The sequence below is a fragment of the Fundulus heteroclitus genome, chromosome 9, assembly GCF_011125445.2.
Source record: "Fundulus heteroclitus isolate FHET01 chromosome 9, MU-UCD_Fhet_4.1, whole genome shotgun sequence".
NCBI lineage: Eukaryota > Metazoa > Chordata > Actinopteri > Cyprinodontiformes > Fundulidae > Fundulus > Fundulus heteroclitus.
Window position 1 is genome coordinate 17,412,425 of NC_046369.1, and position 20,978 is coordinate 17,433,402.

The 20,978-nt window shown below is 39.6% G+C and overlaps 1 protein-coding gene across 1 annotated transcript in view; it reads right to left on the reverse strand.

Moving 5' to 3' along the window:
- Nucleotides 1-8,689, reverse strand: part of LOC105928627 (neuronal growth regulator 1) — a 252,113-nt gene extending 243,424 nt beyond the window's left edge. Inside the window, exon 1 of the mRNA XM_036141664.1 lies at nt 8,246-8,689. Within this exon, the coding sequence (XP_035997557.1) occupies nt 8,246-8,415 (170 nt within the window). The 5' untranslated portion in view covers nt 8,416-8,689. The remainder of the gene's footprint in view (nt 1-8,245) is intronic.
- Between the last annotated feature and the right edge of the window lie 12,289 nt (nt 8,690-20,978).

Consider the following 20,978-nt stretch of genomic DNA (forward strand, 5'->3'; position numbering starts at 1 on the left):
TTCCAGTCTCACTAATATTTATCACTTTCAAATAGATGACTAGTAATGAATCTAATGAGTAGGTAGTCAGTCTCCCTTAAGCAACTGAAGACGCTCCCTAATGTTAGCTTTCTGGCAACAGAGACAGTCAGCTTCCCATCATCACTAATATCTATTTAGAGATGGCTCCATCTGGGAGCCCCTCCCACATGTACACAGTTTTATTCACAATCACGGCTATTCCCTAGCTGAGGAGAGGAGATCAAATGACAACCAAAACATTGGATCCTCTTGGAATGGGAGACCGCGAGGAGCAGATAGGCTGTGAAAGAAAGGCAACATTGTGCTGAGCAGCACAGATTGCGCTAAACATGTGCCGCAAGCGAACGGGGGGAGAGAGGATTTTGTCGTTTAATTATCGGTGACAGACTCAGGTGGGCCCCCAGATGTGTCGTAAGAGGCGGACCAGGTTTTCACCCAAATGAGCGCATGAAACCGCTGATATCTGCCAGGTAGCCGATGTGTTCGCAGTACACAATATTCGCTCCATCTCCAGGCAAGCTGTTGGAAATGAACTAGTTATTGCTCATACTGTTGATACTGCTTTCACTGAAGTGGCTCCGGCCTAATTAAAAAAAGTGCTGAATGGCTGAAAGTAGTTAGAGCACTTTTCGGGCTATGCGTTTGGTCCGTGTTAAGAAGACAGTCAACAATTCCTCCTTTAGAAATTTTCCTGCGGAGCTGTAACAATCATTTAATATTCTCTTATTCCATCCCACTAGTATTGTACGTGCTCGTGTGTGTGTTTTGTTTTTTTGGGGTGTTTTGGGGGTGGGTGGGTGGGCAGTAAGCCATTTAAAATAGATGCTGTCTCGGGCACAAGTGCTTATAGTAAATGTCAAGACCTTTCAGAGCCGTAATAATGACACGGAAAAGGAAAGTGATGCATGACACCGTTTTTGTCCAGGATAGAACTACAAAACCGGTCTTTGCAGCAGTCGTGTACAGCCTGAAAAGGTTTTCATCAAGTGGCCTGCTGACGTGAGGCAATGATTTTAGATTTATAAGAATACCAGACTTTCAAACTAGTGACAGGTCAATTTTGCACCATTACAGAGACAAAAGCCTGTGGTGCAAGCCTTATTCGCGGCTGAGGGCCAGCTGTCAAACGAAATAACATAAATAAGCCAAGATTATCCTCTTATTGTTTGTACAGCCTTTCTCCCATTTCTTGACCGTGCTTCCATCTTGATATAAAGCTTTAAAAGCTAAATCATTACATCTTTTTCTCACGCTTTTGGCAATACAGTTGCAATCAGAAATATTCCGTCCCCCACAGACGATAAGGGTTTATTAATTAAAGTGTTTACAAAGAGCAAGATTTCACTTAATATGACTTCTTTATGGTTGGACTCTCACATAAGGTCAACAGACAATGCATGATGAAGTCTTTGTGTGCAAACGTATATTTTAAGATAGCCAAATCACAATTATTTCATCCGTCTATGATATTGTTGTTATTAAAGCATTTTTTTTTTTTGGCCGAAAGTGCTGTTAAAGCATAATCAAGCCTTCAGAACATCTATAATTATTGTTCATTTGCTTCAGCTGTGATGCATACAAACCCCACCCGCACCGGTAATCAACTTGAGTTATAATCACGGGTAAAGATAAAAGAGCTTTTCATAAAGGCAAGGAGAGAAGATTATTTCATCACATCTGAGACGGCCTCGGGTATAGGAAATATCGCCAAAAATTTACATTCCAAAAGGAGCATAAGAAAAAGTTTCAAACTTTGAGAGCAGCTGCAAACCTACCTGTCTGTGGAAGTAAGTCCAGAATTTAAGAAAGACCTTATTACACTATTGAACCTTGTGTTTCAATGCATTCCAATGCATTTAAAGCTGTTACACACAAGATGATCCTCAGTTTAGTCAACAGTATTGGCACAAAGCTCTCACGTGTCAGGTATACTGACATGTGTGCGCCGTTCCTACGATATTTGCACAGCTACTACTTGAATACTGCAGCAATGACCCAACATTAACATTACTGAATCTGATGACACCATCCTGTCAGGGTGTGGTTGCTTGGGTTCATATTTGACAGATAAGTCAAAGTACACAAGGTAAAAGGCTAGTATTTTAAGAAAATGAAAAGGAACTAAGTCTGTTTGAACTAAATTTACCCAGATAAGCTTCCCCCCCCCCCCCCCCCCGTTGATTACAATTGCTTATCCGTGAGGGAGAGGCCGGCACTGATGCTGCATGTTTCCTAGCAGCGCAGAAAACTGCCTTTTCATTCTGCCGTCCGTTTGAAATTTACAGCCGGCTGAGTCAATTACTGGGATAGTTTATGCATCTGGGTACAAATGACAGGAAACATCCACACCGATGCGGGATCGAATGATCCGTGGCTTTATTTAAACAATGTGCCCCCAGAAGAAGTTCGCAGACGCAAAGGAACAATCACGTTTTCACAACTTCAACGCAATACAAGCAAGGCATTGTAAAAGCTGCAGCTCTCACACAATTAGGCTCTTTACAGAGATGATGTACCTGTGAAACACTCCTTTTCAGAAATCTTAAATCATTCAGCTGTTAAGCATAAATCAGCCCAGCAAAAAAAAAAAAAATGCAGCACTAACAATCAAGTAGGTAGGGGAAATAAACATGAGAGTAGATGCATCTCTAAGGAGCCACTTCATAATCCAGAGGCAGTGAATAATTGCATGCTTCTAGGCGTTTCAGTGTTTGAGAATGCTCACATTCTTAGCCGGCAATCAGCTTTGGGGCACAGTAAAAGTGCCCTCTACCAGCCAGGGGTCTGAACAATAGAGAAATTCAACAGGCAGGCACTGTTTTCTGCAGCGAGTTCCTAAAGAGATAGTTCATTCATCCATCAATGCTGCGCTCCCAAACTAGAGGGAAAATGACAGAGCAGTGCTTGCTTGCGGCTGGAGAAAATGACAGTACAGAGACAGAGCTGCGCTTTTATCATCCCTACGCTGAGGAAAATGTTAAGCAGCGAGATGCAAACCAGAGTATTAATGTTTAGCATCTGTATAGGGTCTGCACGTACAAGCGGAGCGAAGCGATAACGTCACGCCGCCAGCGTTTAACATATGAAGAAAGGCAAATGAATGGTTACAGTGAGTGGTGAATAACCCATTAATTAACTATTAGAGACCAACCATCAAATCATCTTGAAAACGTTTCCTCTACGTCCTTCCGTCTAAATTTCTAGGTGGCATTTAGTAAGATGATGACCTGCTTGAGAGTAATTACGGCCCTACTGAAGGAAGGGGGGGGGGGGGTTGGGAGGCAACTTGTTTAATGAACTGATTCATAGCTAAGGGATAATCTGGGCGAAGAAAGCTTTTGGATTCAGGGAAATCTTCTGCCACTGATCGCTGCCAAGCCAGACTGATAGTAGGAAATTAGACTCCTTCATGAAAAGACAGTCAGACGTCTAAGTCCTTTGCCACGGGCAGAGCTAGAACTAGAAGTAGAATGATCCAAGACTTTGGTATCATGGTAAGATAACCTTTAGATATCATACCATGAAGATATCTTATTTAAGACACAGTATTTAAATTTTGATATATAGAAAAGGGTCAAAACAGAGCCAAACATATCTTCAGAGGGTAGATTGCTCATGAATCTTCAACTGCAAGATTTGAAGAAACTTTACTGTAATTGTGTTACCACAATGACTCTTTCCACGGACAGTCGAATCTGTCTTTCTTGAAAGCAAGGGAAAAGTGTTGTAGCCTTCCTTCTGCCAGCTAACCAGCAGTGTGCAGCACCACGTGAAGGAGGGGCAATGTTTGTTTCCTTTATTCTCCTTATAGTTGGAGAAATTTCTGATCGCTGCAACACTTTCTCAGGCATCGCATAAAAAAAATCTTAGACTAAAATATATAGCAAATATGTTGAACAAGATTTTAGACCATTTTGAAAAACTTGGTAATGTCAACCATTCCCTTGCCAAGGCAGAACAATGACTAAGATACACAGCACAACTTTTATTTTCACTAAGTTAATGTTATCGTAACTTGGGGTATATTTTGATCCGCCTTGTGAATATGATTCAACAAAAGGTACAACAATATCTCATGGCAAGAGACCATGGCACATTAAAATGCAGCAATATTTCTCTTTATAGTTTAGCATTCCTCACTAAGTGCTATCTAGCTGCATTTTATGACTAACTTATGAAGAAACAGTTATGAAAGTGAGAGCTAGTTGTGCCACCATATGTATCTTTGAGACTCTTGTTTTCAAAAAAAAAGTTCTCCAGTTGTTGGTAAATGGACTGAACGTATATAACGCTTTTCCAGTCATACTGACCAGTCAAAGCACTTTACGCCTTAGCCACATTCACCCAATCACACTCACTAACGTGCACATTTACACACCGATATAGAGCTAGGCAACTTGGGGTTAAGTGCCTTGCCCAGAGGCACATTGACGCGTGACAGGGGGAAGCTTGAGTCGAACCCGCAACTTTCCGATTACAAAATGACTACTCTGCCCATTGAGCCACAGTCGACAGTTGACAGACTCTATTAAGTCTATTGACCGGCCAATGACATTCAGGAACATTAGCTCTGAAGAGGATTTACACCCCTTATAAACCAGCTGTGTAGCAGCATTTGTGGGGTACTACATTGAAAAAAGTTTAAAAAAGAAAGATAAATACTTTAAAAGTCCCGTGAGAGTAACACAACTAACAATCAAGCAGTAAAGAAACTAAAGTGATGAGAACTTTAGCCGTGGCCAATGCTAAAGTTAGCATCTGCTTCATTAACTTCCTGTCAGCACTAGTTTAAAATAGAGGTGGGCGGATCGATCCTAGGATCGATACTATCGATACCAACGCGGGTATTGATATTGAACAATATTCTTTTAACAGGATCGATCCTTTTTATTCTCTCCCGCGCGCGCTGACTGCCGCAGATTCACCAGTATCCCCTTCTGTGTCACGGGCAGGCACTCTGCTGGCTGCTGCTCCCCCTCCCCTCTCGTACATGGCTCAGCGGCGCCAGCCAATCAGCACGCAGGTTCAGCCTGTCCCGCCCACTGTGCTCTCTCAACTCAACATACACAAACAACCGCCGCGCGCGGCGCGCGGCTCCTGTTCAGACACGAAGAGAGAGAGAGAGACCGCTAGAGCGGAAAAACATGAAGAGAGAAATATGTTTTGTAAAAAGCCGGTTAAATTAAGTGGAAACACAACAAATGTATCTAAGCACGTGAAAAACCATGAGGAAGAAAACGTAGAGCGACAGAGGAAACTTCCCTGATTGCCCCGACAGACCCACAAACTGACGTCACTGACTGAGGCGTTTCAGTCCTCCGGAGGACATCCAGGTAGATCAGAGCAGCAGTTCATGTTAATTTTCAAAGTAGATATTATCTATCATATGTTACTGGAGCCCACACAGAAAATGTAATTAAGACCTTGAAAGAACCCAGTACATATATCCTATTAAAAAGTGTTATTTAAGATAAGATAACATTAGCTAATCCTTTATTTATCCCACGACGGGGAAAATTATAGGATTAAAGCAACAAGCAGGTGCACACAATACGGACAAAATTACATGAGGATTGAAAGATATAGGCTGTGGATTAGGAAAAAAACACTGAACATAACTTTATTATTATTATTTAATTGTAATAATAAAATAAAAATCAAATGTTAAAAGTATTGGTATCGGATCGATATCGGCGATACTGCCCCTTGTATTTACTTGGTATCGGATCGATTAAAAATTCCCGGTATCGCCCACCTCTAGTTTAAAACCTAAAAGCCTTAAGGCCAAACCCTTTGATTTGTCCGATCCGACAGACAGGTCCGTACAGATTTTTTTTCCTCACCTACTGGCTGCGTAGAGGCTCCCTCTATTGACCACCGGACTTGCAAGACCAAGAATCCACACGAGATTATGTACCGCAAATTTCGCCAGCATGAACGAGCCAGGCAGTAAACGTAAAGCTGCAGATGCTGCCTCAGACAAGTTCAAACAAGTTTGCTTTTTCACTTTATGTTTGCTGTACTTAAGAGCTCCTACCATGGGTAAGTACACTGTTTACTGAAATGTTTTATTGATTATTTACTAAGCCCTGTGTTTTCTGGGACGAACCTGGCCGGAAACTGCGTACCGTTTACCTTGCGGTTTTGAAAAGATTTTATTTTGGATTTTCCCCAATGTGGATGGGTTTTACTTTGCCAGAGAGAAGTGTCTCTCTTCCTGTCTGACTCATGGATTTCCCATCAAATTGCTGCATAGCTCCGACCCGGATTTGGCAGGGGTCTACTATGTTCGGAGCTACGCAGTACAGCATTTTCGGATCAGGTGGTTTGGTGTGTTTCGGCCTTTAGACCTGTTAATCCAGAATTGGACAATACCACTACCTATAGAGATTCTTTTAAACCTCAGTTTGAGTTATACAAAACTGTTATTATTTTTGTAAAATGCAAAAAGAGACTCTCGGTTTAACCCAGAGCTTTTGTTCCCTGAACCCCCAGTGGGTCGTGGTAGGTGGCCGTTCACAATGAGCCAGGTTCTGCTGGAGGTTTCCTTTCCACTGTCGCCATATGCATGCTCGGTATGTAAGATTGCTGCAAAGTATCGACACAATGCGAACAACTGTCTGCTGTCGGTACATGCTCATCCAGGAGGAGTGAATGCTGCATGTCAATGACTGGAGGCAATCTGCTGGGTTACCTTATATAGAAAATTATTTAACAAATCTGTCTATGATTTAATAGGAATCACTTTGTACAGTTGCTTGAGATAACATGTTGTGAATCGGCGCTATCCAAAAAAACTTAACTGAATTGAAAGACAGGGCTAAAATCTCTTCAAGTTGCCATGAACCCATTATTATGTAACATCTTGTGAACTGTATGTATTTTTCCACCCGCAACGTGGGGAGAACTTCTGTTGCCTCAAACTTAATTTTCTTGTAGGTCTGGGTACATTTTCACTCTGCTTGTAACGCGATACTCAACACAGTGCTGCTGCCGCTGCCACAGATCGGCCCGCGCCACAGATGCACCTCGGCACTTCAACAATCAAGTATGAGTCAACAATGACTAAAAGTCGAGCCGATTTATCTGTTCTGCATTCGGCGCCACACGTAGAATCTCTCCGAGCCAACATCTGCAGAATTTCTATCGAGGTGATCAGCTTGATACTGATAAAAAAATTTTTTGCATCATTTTCATTTTGGGTTAACTTTAATTTTATTTGTATTAGTGTTAGGACAGGAAATAGAACAATATGATATGCATCTTACACATTAAAGTCTCTTTGGAATTCTTTTTCATTGTTTGACTATATTTATCAATCTGGAGTGGATGCTTGACAGCAAAAAACAAAAAAACAAAAAAAAACGTGTGCACCGGAGCAAAAACCACACCCAGAGCAGTTAATTCCAGCCTTAATGAGCAGCTACCTGTGCAGCTGGCACCGAAGCCTACGTGATGGAGGGAAGGGGAGGGGAGGTGGATGGAGGGATTGACGGACGGGGGGGAAGGGGAGGATGAGGAGGAGGAGGAGGAGGAGGGAGAGATTGCGCGTCATTGCCATAACTCGATTCAGATCAGCAGCGGCCACACATACACTCTTCCTGCCCTGGGTTTTCAAACTGCGACATCACTCTGTGCGTTCATCCGAAACCCGAGACACCGCCAGCTCCTCCGAAATAACAAACCAGGCTCTGTTTTTTCTTCTTCTTCTATCTAGTCCCCCTTTATAGCGCTCATCCCGTTTAGACCGGTGGAAACATAATGTAATCAAATTATATAAGCGACAGTCAGCCCAAAGCGAACTGTGTCATTCAGGCGAGGGGATAAAAAAAAAAAAAAAAAAAAAAACAATAACTCGCCTCCTTGAGCCACTTTTATTCTATGTGCCAAAGATCGTGTTGGAAAGAGGGGGAACTGTCCATGAAAACTTTGCCAGCAGCAGCAGCAGCCACTTGCACTGGTTCATGCGTCCTGCATAAGGGGGTCGCTGCACAAACGACCCCCCCGTCCAGGAAAAAAAAAAAAAAAAAAAAACAGCTACTGGATGGAGGGAAAACTATTGTTTGCATATCGCATGCACCAAATGCCTATAAAAGTAGTAAACCGGCGTCTATAGGACAGCAGCGAGGGGCTGAGGAAGGGGAGGTTTGACTGTTTAACTTTGCGGGAAGGGATGAGAGTAAGGGGGTGCGGGAGAAAGTGAAGTTGTGTTAGCTTGTTTTACCTCAGCAGAGCCGTGTCGCCTTGTCTGCTCACCACACTCTCCACCGAAGAATAGTCCACAGTTTGTCCGGCGGGCAAACAGGACGGCAGAAAGCAGCACAGGCTGAAAATGATCGCAGTAAGCCACTGACCGGAGACGCAAGCATCCTGAACCGCAATCATTGTGTCCATCACAGCTGTTTTTTAAGGTCGCTTTTATTTATTTTTCCTCTCCCAAGTATTGTTGTTGTCCCCACAAAATAAAAAAAAAGAAGCTTCTTCTTATTCTTCTTCTTCTTCTTAAAAAAAAAGAACAACAAAACTTAACGCGACACACGGCTTTATTTAACTCCACACTTTTCCGCCTCGGAACCCCGTGAAGAAACGCTCCGTGGTTTTGTAGTTTCCCAGGTTTGTTCGGCTGGATGTGCAGCTCGCTGAGCGGAGCGGTCTTCTCTCCAGTGGCTCGCACACCATCTAGTGAGGAAATGCGATGCAAAATGGGAGCAGACCTAGAAGCAGACAACCCCCAGGCTCTGATCCTGTTGCCATGCGGCCGTTTCCCGGGCAACCCGTTCCCAGCGGCTCGTGATGGAGCAGTAAAACCGGTAGGTATTGATACAACCCAGGAGCAATTAAAGATATCGACTGGAGAACCGCCCCCTATTTATCCCTCCGCAAGGAAATGAAGAGCACGAGCATTTGTGGAAATGGAGCCTACTCACGGTTAGGCAAGTGTATATCCCGAAGGAAAACTCTGGACATTTTTTTTTCTTAGATCAGGGATATGGGAATACACTTTTCCTAAGGGGGGGGTTCAGTGCTCAAATAACGCTGATAACCTTTAGAAAACCGCGCAACTCTCGGCAGTGCTCGGCCTTAGGTATAAGCGAACTTTGCGCTGCGAGACTGGCGGCTCCATGAAAGATTAGTTATCAAAAGACATGAAGACAAATGCATCAGTTAAGCACACATGTGCATGTCAGTATATTAAATGGAAGTAAAGTATTGGAAAGTTAGTTTATTTTTTGTCATAAAAAAAAAGGAAAGTTAGTTTATATGTTAAGTTAGTGATTCAATTCAACAAGCAAAACTTTAATTTTAGAATTATATAACTGACAGTGCATTTGAAAAAAAAATAAAGATAGATAGATAGATAGATAGATAGATAGATAGATAGATAGATAGATAGATAGATAGATAGATAGATAGATAGATAGATAGATAGATAGATAGATAGGATTGCCTTCGACTGTTCTAGTTAAGCTGTTTTACTGAAACATAATTAGTTCAACTTTGTAGTCCAACTGTTCTTAATGTTTGCTTTTAGTTTCTATTTTTCTATGTTCTATTTTGTTTCTACATTTTATTCCTACTTACTTTTATTCTGTTTTTTGTCCTGTATTTTAATCATGTAAAGCACTTTGCATTTAGCCTCGTGAGACCATCCTGATCTCGCGAGGTTTCAAGGTTTCACTCGCAGATCAGTCTGGCTACTCTCCGTTGAAGAAAATTTGGAGCCGTTCACCAAACGAACGTCCAATCAGCGTTGGCTTTGAGGCGGGTTGAGGTGTGACGCAACGGGAAGCGCGTCAGTTCAGTCTTAACAGCATGGCGGCTTCAGCCGATGAAACTAGCGTTAGCATGGCTATCGAGCAAGTTTTATCGGAATTACAGAGTATTTCTCTGCTGAGCTAACGAGCCTTTACCTGCAGCAGCAAGAGTAGCTTGGCTTGTGGTTGTGTTTTCGTCGTCGCTCTGTTACGAGCGACGACGAATCTGATTGGTTCATTTGGCCCGTCTATCACCAACATAGGCCAATCAGCTAACCAGTATTTTCGCCCCTTCCCAAAATTACTTCAACGGAAGGTTTCCAGATGGATATGCGGAGCAAATCTATCTGGCGGAGTCAGGTAACTTTGCATTGTCCCTGTACTGAAATGTGCTATACAAATAAATTTGCCTTTGCCTTTTGTCAGGGAGGGTGGCGCCCCCTATGGACCGGCTGCCACTGACACTGACACTCGGTTTTGTTTTTTGCATTGAATCCCTAACATAACTTGAATAAACTAACTTTTCAAGAGATGACATGCATCATGAATTGCCACTGTATAAATAAAACTGAGTTGAATTAATATACTGATGTGAGTGTGTTTTACCTACTAAAATGTGCCTATATGTAATGATGTAATGTGAAATGTATATAAACGATATTTCCCACGTACTGATATTCATTCACCAGTGAATTCCCACAGACAGACTTGTATGTTTCTATCATGGGGGCTCTGAACAGCATGTAAAAAAAAAAAACAACTCTTGTGTGACGCAGTCAATCAGAGCGATAATGACGAGGTAAACGGCCGAGGTGCTGCTTCCACCAAATTCGCTGAGATTCTTAATTACCTACCCGTGAGCAAGAATCGCGTCCTAGTGGAGGAAAAAATCCAGGTCAAGGAGCCGGGACCCCACGAGCCCGACATTATCATCAACCAGCTGACCAAGGAGAGAAAAAAAAGTTTACAACTGGAGTTTTTGCAAGATTAGGTTCGAGCGCAAGTCATTGTTGACTGACAGCGAAATAGACAATGTACTTTACTATTTTCCTTGCGTTGTTTTTAAAAGTACCAAATGTGATTTAATAGTCAGGACAAACTGACTTGAAGCGTCTCTCTGGACCACTGATCTCTATTATACACTGGATTGCTAATAGCCCACTGTTAGAACTAGTCGCTTTCAAGCCACCTGCCGCCATATTGGTACTCCCTATTTTCCTCCAGTAACTAGGGAATATGTGCGCTACAGCATCGAATAACGAGGATTTTCTCATGTTCAGGGGGGGCTTAAGACTTTTAAAATGTCAAATGCCATATACTTTTATGTTATGTACTAAAACATTTAAGCACTGAGAAAGTCATGTGCTGAAATATTTTGCATGTTATTTATTTATAAACATATATTTACATATATGTATACATATATATACATATACACATATTTATATATACATATTAATATATTTAATATGAATAACATGTAAAATATATCAGCACATAATTTCCTAGTAGTTGATAGTGTTAGTACATCCACTGACTGTAGAATTACCTGTGAAACATTTTCACACAGCCTGAAAACTGCTTGTTGTTGCAACCAAATCCTATGGGATTCTGTGAGAGTAGGGAGTAGCAAGATGGCGGCCAGTGACTTCAGTTTTTCCGGCAAATCAGCAATCCAGTGTATAATAGAGATCAGTGCTCCGGACACATTAAGAAGCATGAACAATGAAGAGTTCATTTGGAAAACAGTGTCACGCAAACTGTGCTCAGAAAGGTTAGCATAGTGGTACAGATGGATGATGGACACCGCGTTGCAGGGAGAAGGCACAGTGAAGAGGTTGAAAAGTCATATTTTATCTTAACTCATTGACTGTATTAAGTGTTGTGGTGCTTTTTAACCGGCATTGCGCAGGCATGGTGAAAGGGATGCTTCCGAAAACCTGAGAATTTTCAAAGGTTCAGCCGACTTAATGGCATCCATTGACCGGGACTTGAACGATCACCTTGAAAATGCAACCTTCTTTAGAGGCACCTCAAAGACGGTGCACAATGAACTACTTGACTGTATGCTGGCTGTTCTGAGAGAAAAAAAAAGTCTTGGCTGAAGTGAAAAAACCAAAAACAAAAAGAAAGACTTTTTAGCCATCCAAGCTGGTGAAACTACTGACATTTCTACACACTGCCAGTTAGTCCTGGTACTAAGCTACAATGACAGAACCCTTATGTCAAGGAGCATTTTTTTTTTTTTTTTTTTTTTTTTTACTTTGTTAAGCTCTCCAATGCCAGTGCAGACTCAATTGTCGGTGCCTTATTGGAAAGGCTGTGAACCATCCTTCTCGAGGGTCATGAAAAGAAGCTCACAGCCCAGGCCTATGATAGGGCGTCAGTGATGAGGGGTGCAACTGGATGAGCTCAGCATAAGGTCCAGTACACCTATGGAAATGCTCACTATGTTCACTGTTATGCCCACCGGTTAAACCCAGTAATGCAACAAGCAACATCCCACGTCCCTCAGATCGGTCACTTTTTATCTGATATCGGTGGATTTTGTTCTTATTTTCCAAGCCAAGCGAGAGAACCGCAGTGCTTGATGAGACGGTGGCGCATCGCCTTCCAAGTTCATCGGCGACACGCTGGAACTTCAGCAGTCGCCCTGTCAACACAGTGTATGAACACAAGGCTGACCTGGTGAAGTGTTTTGAGACCATCCAGGACAGAGCTCAATTTACGAAGAGAGAGGCTGGCAGCTATGTGAGAATGCTGGAAGATGATGCTTTTTGTTTGTTCCTGGCCCTCTTTCTCAAAATAATGCCAGATGTGGACATGCTGTATAACCGACTGCAGCAAAAGAAGCATAGATTCTATTCACATCTCAGGAAGCATCCTGAGATTCATCAGCACCATGCAGGCTACCAGGTAAGCTATGCATCTGTACACAATGTTATACAAGTGTTCATTATCTTTGAATAAACCCACTGTGGTCTTTCATTTTTTTATTATATAAATAAAGCAGTTCATTTATAATGTTTAGGTTTATTTAAAAAGGCTTCATATAGTGACTGATAATTTAATACATTATTGGGACATATGTATCTAATATTAACCCAATTTCCAGTTATTATTTTTGAAGCTTACATATTGTTGATGTATCATCAGCAAGGCTGTTCCTTCACTTGTTGAGGGTCAGCAGCACAGGGGACCTGTTCAGCCACCTGCCACCTAGTGTAGTGGTTCTCAACCTTTTTAAAAAAAACATTCTACCCCCTGTAGATTTTTTTTCTAAGTGCCCCCTAAACCAGGGAAGATATTCTACATTTTTGTTCAGGTTCCACATTCATTGTAATCTGGTCTCCAGCATGTCAGACTAGTAAAATAACAACATAACAAGATTTAAAAAATTGCAAAAATAAAAAAATAAACTTTTCAGTAAAAGTATTTATATCAAGATGTTAATATGTAAAGAACTATCCTCATAGAAAACATTCAAAACAAGAAATCTCTTAAAGATACATGTACTTTCACTTATTTACATGTTTCATTACATGTTTTATATAATTCAAAATATAATATATGTTTAGAGTTTATAAAAATATGAGAATATGTAACTACTTTTACAGTTTTTCTTAATTTAAATTGATTTATAAATTGATCAGTTTGATGTATGTTGGATATTACCAACTTCAGCAAACAACAGATTATATTATATACAAAATATTTTTAATATTTTATAATTTATTTTCATTTAATTTACATACATTTATTTTACACACATTTATAAATGTACTTGTGCATATTATGTTCCAGATCACTATGCGTCTGCAAAATCACTGTACATTTAATACCATCAGGAATGGAAAAATCCAGCATTTCACATGTGGTCAGCATAACATTTTTAGATGGACATACATGTATATTTCCACAAGTCTGTAGTAATCCTGAACACCTGAGCTGACTCGCCTCATTATACAAAATGAAGGTACATCTATGAAGTCAAAGACAGAAAAGATAGAACAAGTCATCCTCTTTTTAAAACATTGACCTGTTATAATATGAATATATAGAGTAATCCATATTGACTCACTGAGGCATTATAACTGTTCAGAAGAGTATAGAGGAATTGTAGCTTGTTCTTTAAAATAAGATAAAAAAAATAAAGTCAAAACCTTATTCTTACCTCTTTTTAATATATATATTATATAATAGGTATGTGATACCATTATTTACCATGCCAAGGAGAGATTTTTCCCTCACTAAGCACTTGGTCAGTGCCACTGTGTTGCAGGGAAACTTATTGCTACAACACAACGAGACTTTCCCAGATTCAGCACTGGATACCACGGGGGAAGCCTATCCCTCACTGGATAAGACCAGACTTAAAACAGAGCTGTCTCTGATCTACAGCAATGAGGAGTTCCACAGTTGCACTGATGCTCTCACTCTCTTTCAGGTTTTGATGGAGAATAACCTTCGAGACACATTTAAAGGGACCGTAAGTCTTTTCAACAATCTCATCACCACACTAGCGACAACAGCTGACTCAGAGAGGCGCTTCTCAACTTTAACGATGGTAAAAACTTTCCTTAGGAACACCATGGCACGAGATCGCCTCAACACTCTGACTATGCTCTCCACAGAGAAAAAACTAACTAACTTCCCTAACATCCCTGATTTTAACACCAGAGTCATTGATAAATGTGTCACTCTGAAAGACACAGACGTTTCTGTACAAATAAGAAATGTCCACCCTCTCCGCTCACTCATCATATTACAGTCACCTCAGTCACTTCACTGACTTGCACACTGTTGATTCTTATAGATTCAGCTGATCATACCCTTTGGTTGTTGTTGATTATTGTATTTGATACCCTTCTTTTCTGCCTGGAGCATTATACAATTGAAAATGGTTCACTTACTTTATCTGTGAAACTGGACATTTTGAGAAGGAGATTAAATGATTACTGTTCAATTGCGTTCGTCGTCTCACTGTTGATTCCATTTAATATATTGAAGTAGATGGAGAAATGTAATGTTACATCTGCCCCACCATATTACAGCTGCCACTGTAATATGTATCATATGTTGTAAAACAATGTAGATATTAATAAATATATATGTAAATAAATATAAATATATGATATGTGAATACCATGTATACTGTCATATACAATAAAGTAGAATGTGCCTTTTTAAGTGGCTTGTTTGTCACATTAAAAGTATCTTTTGAACCAGTATTAAACATACTTTTATTTAGCCCCCTGTAAGAATTAAGAAGTTTGAATTCTTATTGGTCAGTTTCAATATTCTAATCTTAAATGTTGTGTTCTTATTCACTGAAGGTGGAAGAAAGAGCATAATTAATTGAAGTAAAGGGTTAAAAACATCATCATTCTGTGTTAATTGTTATGTTTCCCTTGGTGAATTTAGTTACTGAAATAAACATTTAAATAATTAAAAAATGTTTAATATGACTGTACATGACTTCATCACACAGAGTAACATTTCAAACATTCATTTCATTCGTAATTTAAATCCTTCAGCCTTATACCTTTATAAAACCTAAATGAATCTGCAATAATGTCATATCAGCAAAAAACTGGTATTATCCCTGTTGCTTTATCTCTCCTTTATGTTATGTTTACCTTCCACTGAACTTGTCATTAATATACCTCCATACAGAACTGTGTAAATGGCCAATTTCTATAACATAATTTTTTTTAAAATTAAAAATCTGTTTATTGGTCTTTTGTAATATTCAAATTTTCAGCTAAACTGAATTTTGGGTTTTCCCTATCTATAAATAATGACCATCAAAATTAGCATAAATGAAATAAAATCAACTATATCACTCAATTTGTTATGAGTCTATATGATAATAACCTTCATATTTTGAATAAGGAACGGAACCCCCCCAAAATTGGCTTGGGACATCTAGAACCTTGGCAGCACCCCTTACCCAGGGTCCCCCAACCTCATCTCAGGTCACTCCTCAGCGTTGCCTAACCCAGACTTCTCCAGCACCTCCTATTGCTTCACCTCCTTCCAGTGTTCTGCAGCAGAGTGTGGTTCCCACACAGGCAGCAGCAGCTCTCAGCACCAGAATACCACCAATTATCTCTCTAATTGGCTGTTACATGGCGAAACGCAATCTATATATCATTAACATTACCAACTCTATTGTTGCATTCATAAACAATTGGTAAGCTCCGTGTTTCTATACCACTGTAGTTAAGCTGCACCCAATTTGCACTAAGATGTCAGAACTTCTTCAGTTTTAGTTTCCGTTTAGAAAAACTCTTTTAAAGTGAGAATTCTATGATCGGCAACAAATTTTCTGCCATGGTGGTCTGGTATCTTGCTCTGTCCACTTGGGCCGACTTCCACGTCCCTGCTGAGGAGCAGCATGATGCTGCCATCACCACTTTTCACATTCTGGGTGATGTATATCGTTTTCTGGCACACATAATTTCTCAGAGTGACAACTTCGAAAGTCGTACATTTTGCTGCCATCTATCTGTTTTCAGAACATGAAATTAAGCTCAAAGGTTAAAAAAAATTAACTGGAACGCCTCTTGAAATTGCTTTTCCAACTTGAAAAGTGGCAGGCTTCTCCACAACACTAGCTTCGAAATTCATTACGATTGCCTTTTGTATAAAAGATAGACAATGGTGAGCATTCAGTAAACCCATTAGGAAACCCATCATTTGAATTAACACATCACATATCTTGAGTTTTATATTCTGAGGCAACTGGAGCAAAGCATTTCTCGCTAACCCCAACCTCAAAATCAATATGGCTGCCATTCATACAACCACTATGATACAAGCAGAAAGCAGAAAGAAGCTTTCAGTTTGCACTTTGGTCACTTTTTATCTCATCCAATCAATGCCACCTACAGCCCTGTACAGCATCTATTACTCAGCATCTGCAACTCTGTATATAATTTCAAGATCCAAGTTCTGATTTTTGAGGTTAGAGTACAGAGTGAGTATGGAGCCGCTGCTGCTTTCATTACATAAAATATGTGCTAAAATGAATCATGCATGTTATGTCACTGCATGACATACTTCATAACTGTGCAAGTATGTTGAACAAGGGACTGGCATGAGATACTTTTAGAAATCTTAGACATAATTGATGTGCATAAGAGCATCCAGTTGTAGTGTTACTGTTTGAATAGTCGCTTTTCAAAGCTCATTGCCTGGAATTGTCTTAACATGACTTATATACATTTTAAATAAAAATAAACTGTTTACTGGACAGATGCATTTCATATTAAAAATAATCAATTACCCTTTTCACTTTTGGAAAACAAAGATTTTTTTTTTTTTTTTGCTACTTCTCATGTAACAGTTTCTGTTAAGCACCAGCTGCAGCCCCTCACCTCCCACACTAACACTTCCGACAGCCGATATAAAGACAAAGCTAAGAAAAACAGAAGCTTATGACAGTTTGTGTGTGTGAAAATGCATTCTTTTAAAGCAGTAATCCACGCGGTACATTTAATTGCCTACTAAAAGTCCAAAGTGGTGAGATTTGGACGTATTATAGTGATTTCAGTGGGCTTGGAAAACCCCAAAACACACGCACACATGGAGAGAGGGGACGTGGATGCAAAGTTTGTTTTAGAGCGGTGCCCCTCTGCATTATTCCGCTCTAAGCCTTTTGACTTAGTCTACATAATACTTGACAGACTGTACAGCCGTAACCATGGGAATGAGATACATTCAGTGCAATGGCATGTTTGCGTGGTACTGCTGAATTACATTAGATGACTTTATGGACATAACATTTAGCATTTAGTGTGACAACAGAAGGCACCGAATGGAGAACATTCAGCTTGAATGATGTCTCAGAGACCATCTGCATTACCCAGTTTAAGAATATTCCCTTGTGCTTCCTCAGAGGATGTTCTGAAATAAGTAAAAATCTCAAAGGGACAGATGTTAAGGCAGAGTTTAATCCCCTTTTTGTTTATATCTGTAAAAGCTTCAAGCTCAATTTGCTGCTGATTTTTTTTTTTTTTTTGCAATTATTTTCAGCTCTACTCTTGCATATTTCTGAAGCTGTTATGATATTCTATACAGTAATGTTTATGAACTATTGCAACCCAAAAGGCTAAGATAACAAGACCCAGAGTATTTAGTCTTACATGTTTTGACAAAATTTTGCCTTGAAATTGGCCCTGGTTTCTCTTTTGGTTTAAACCCTATGAAAGATACCTTCATACAATCTAAACTTAGGAGTCACCCTCACTGCTTTAGCACATAATTCTTTTATTACGAAAGCACTGTTGTTGTTGTGGATGCACGAGGGACATCACTTTAATTGCATGGTTAGTTGTAAAACATGAAGAAAACACAGTGATTTTCCGGAGGTAACAGGGGATGCTTCAATGTTTTGGAAGTGAGTCAAAAAAAAAAGGAAAGGAAAGAAAAAACAACCAACGTTCCATGACAGGCAACAATAAAAGAGGGGAAAATGTAAAGTTCATCTTGTTGGAAACACTGTTGTAATTTGCATAACCGAAGCTCCCTCTGCTGTTAATAACTATGATAATTCCATCTATAGAAACATTTCAAGGGGAGCTCCAACAGTCAAACATTTTTCATTCCTGTTTTTTTTTTTTAGTCTTGACTCCTTCAAATTACCTGAGAAAATGTACCTTCCCATGCATAAAACCTATAATTACGATGACTCCATTTAGGCAGCCTCTAATATTCAACTCATAATAACCTCAGGAATTATGAACATGATGAAAGCTATCAGGTCTGGACCTTTGCAACGTCAGTGCTGTTTTCAGGGATGGATACCTTGACTGTTATTTTTACTTTAGACATTCAAAGCCAGTCAACTTCTCACAGCGACAGTATCAGTTTCATGACGCATGAAACCAGAAAGTGAAAATAATGTGACAAAAAGAAAATCTGTAGGGCATAAAACCTTACTCAGTTATAGTGTTCTTCCATAATACCTGAATGTGTGTGTTATTGACGGCATTGATAAATTAGCTGCTTGGTGTTTATTAACTGTTATGATTACATACTGAGAGCTCTGAAGAAAGTGCTGTTGCTTTTTTCTCTGTCTTTCTGCAAAATATATCAGGTTTGCTTTAGATTATTATATTTATTTAGCTAGAGTAATACAGGATACTGAAGCATACTGCATTCTAAAGTAGTTAAGTGCATTGCTATTTTCCTCAATTAGTGATTTTGTAAACTATTATAATAATGACTGATATCCAGCAGGGAAGCGTGTCAATCGATCGGATAAAACACTGAAATACAAAGCAGTTGTATTTAATACTACCCTGCTGCCGGGGTTAACAAAAACTGCTGGATACATAATGGAGCAAAGAATAATAATTATTTTCTAAAATTATATTATCAAAAGAATTGTTGTGTAAAATTATGACAGCTTGTTATTATTATGTTTGATTATAAAAAAAGAGGTCATTAATCTCCAGATTTGTAAACAGGTTATTTTATTCTCATCACGCTATTATAAAAGAAATACATCAAAAAAGTCTCATGAATTACATATTTATTTGAAAGCAACGGTTCAAGAAAAGTCAATGTTTTAATCAGATAAATCCTTTTAGAAAGTGTAGCATGTAAATAACGGAGTGTTAAACTTCTAAACGAAACAGGAGGTGCTTATATTTTGAAAAATAGTCAGACGTATCCTTGTAATGACAAAGCAAGTGAGAGAAGTTTGGAGGTAAGTTAAGTGTATTTGTTTTGAATCAAGCCAAAGTTATTTAATACAGCGTTCATTTCAAGAGACTTTATATGGTAATTATTGGGAAACCACGACTAACTTAAACGCATAGTTATGAGCCATTAACAGCCCGTAATCCTCCAACATCACTGGGTAATGACCCACATACTGGCTTCCTTTACCTCTTCATTATGAGATAAAAAACTGCTAATAAGAGCTGAGTCTCAGACAAAAAAGTCATGTCTCAAATCTTTTGGACATATGTCTGAGTCTGAAGTCTTTTATCAACTTGTACTCGAGGCTCCGACTTGAGTTCAAAGTTCTTTTTAAAAAAAAATGACCCTGCTTGTGAATGCATTCAGTTCAGGTAACCAAAAATGGAAATGGAAAATATAATGGTGGAAATACTTGACAATGAGAAATGCCTTACATAATTCCACTACAAATCCCCACATTTAGTTCATGGGTCTATCCTAAAGGTCTTACCTCCCTATTATGGATGTTTTCAGGATAGATCTCTAACTGCTATTGTCTGGTTTGGCCCTGGAACCAGATGTGAAAACAGAGGGGAGGAAATTAGATGTTCCTGAAAAGGTTCCTGCAGCGGAAACACACCTTGACTGATACATTAAGATTCAGATTTTTTGGATGAACTGATTGCTGAACCACACACAGGCCAGTACTGTGTATAGATCCCAACCAGAGGTCTCCTTACATTGAGTTTCCCAGGATTTCCACAGTTTCCTTCTGGGCACTCAAACTTCCTCCCACAGCTCAAAAATACACGTCAGCTTAATTTATCTCTCTAAATAGCCCTTAGTGTTATTGTTTGTCCTGTTTGTCTGTGTTGCCCTGTGATGGACTGGTCCTGGTTCTTACCCAATGACTGCTGGAAATAGGCATCAGCTCCCCCATGCTGCCCTGCAAGGAAAAGTGGGAATAGACAATGGATGGATGGATTAACTGAGTTAGAAAAATAAAGAACAAAGCCAGAAAATCTGACTCCTTTCTCCTCAGGTTCGTTCCGCAAAAAAATGTCTATTTTGCTGGATTTCAGCTATTTGTTTGCAGAGAGATTAATGCAGTGCTTTTCTCAACCTTCACCTCAATGTTAAATTCCAAATGTTCATATATATAGTGAACAAAATACCTTTTGAATGAACCATGGCGTTTGATATATGTGGTCCCCATGTAGTGATTTATTTCGAGCCAATATTTTCTTAGCTTTTTCTTTGCATTGGACACGTGTCACGAAACCTACAGCGCTCATGAGTCATAGCTGATTTGCACTTTCAGACAGCACCAGCCATACGTTATTCACAGTGGGTAGTTCAAAAAGCTCTCCTGAGCCCCTTGAGTGATTACATATAGCGGGAGTCTGATCTTTTTGCCCCAAGACTGGAGAATACTCTGAACTTTCTCTCGGATATGTAAAAAAAAATATAGCAAAGCCAAGGACTGAGTATTACCTTTATGTGAAAACA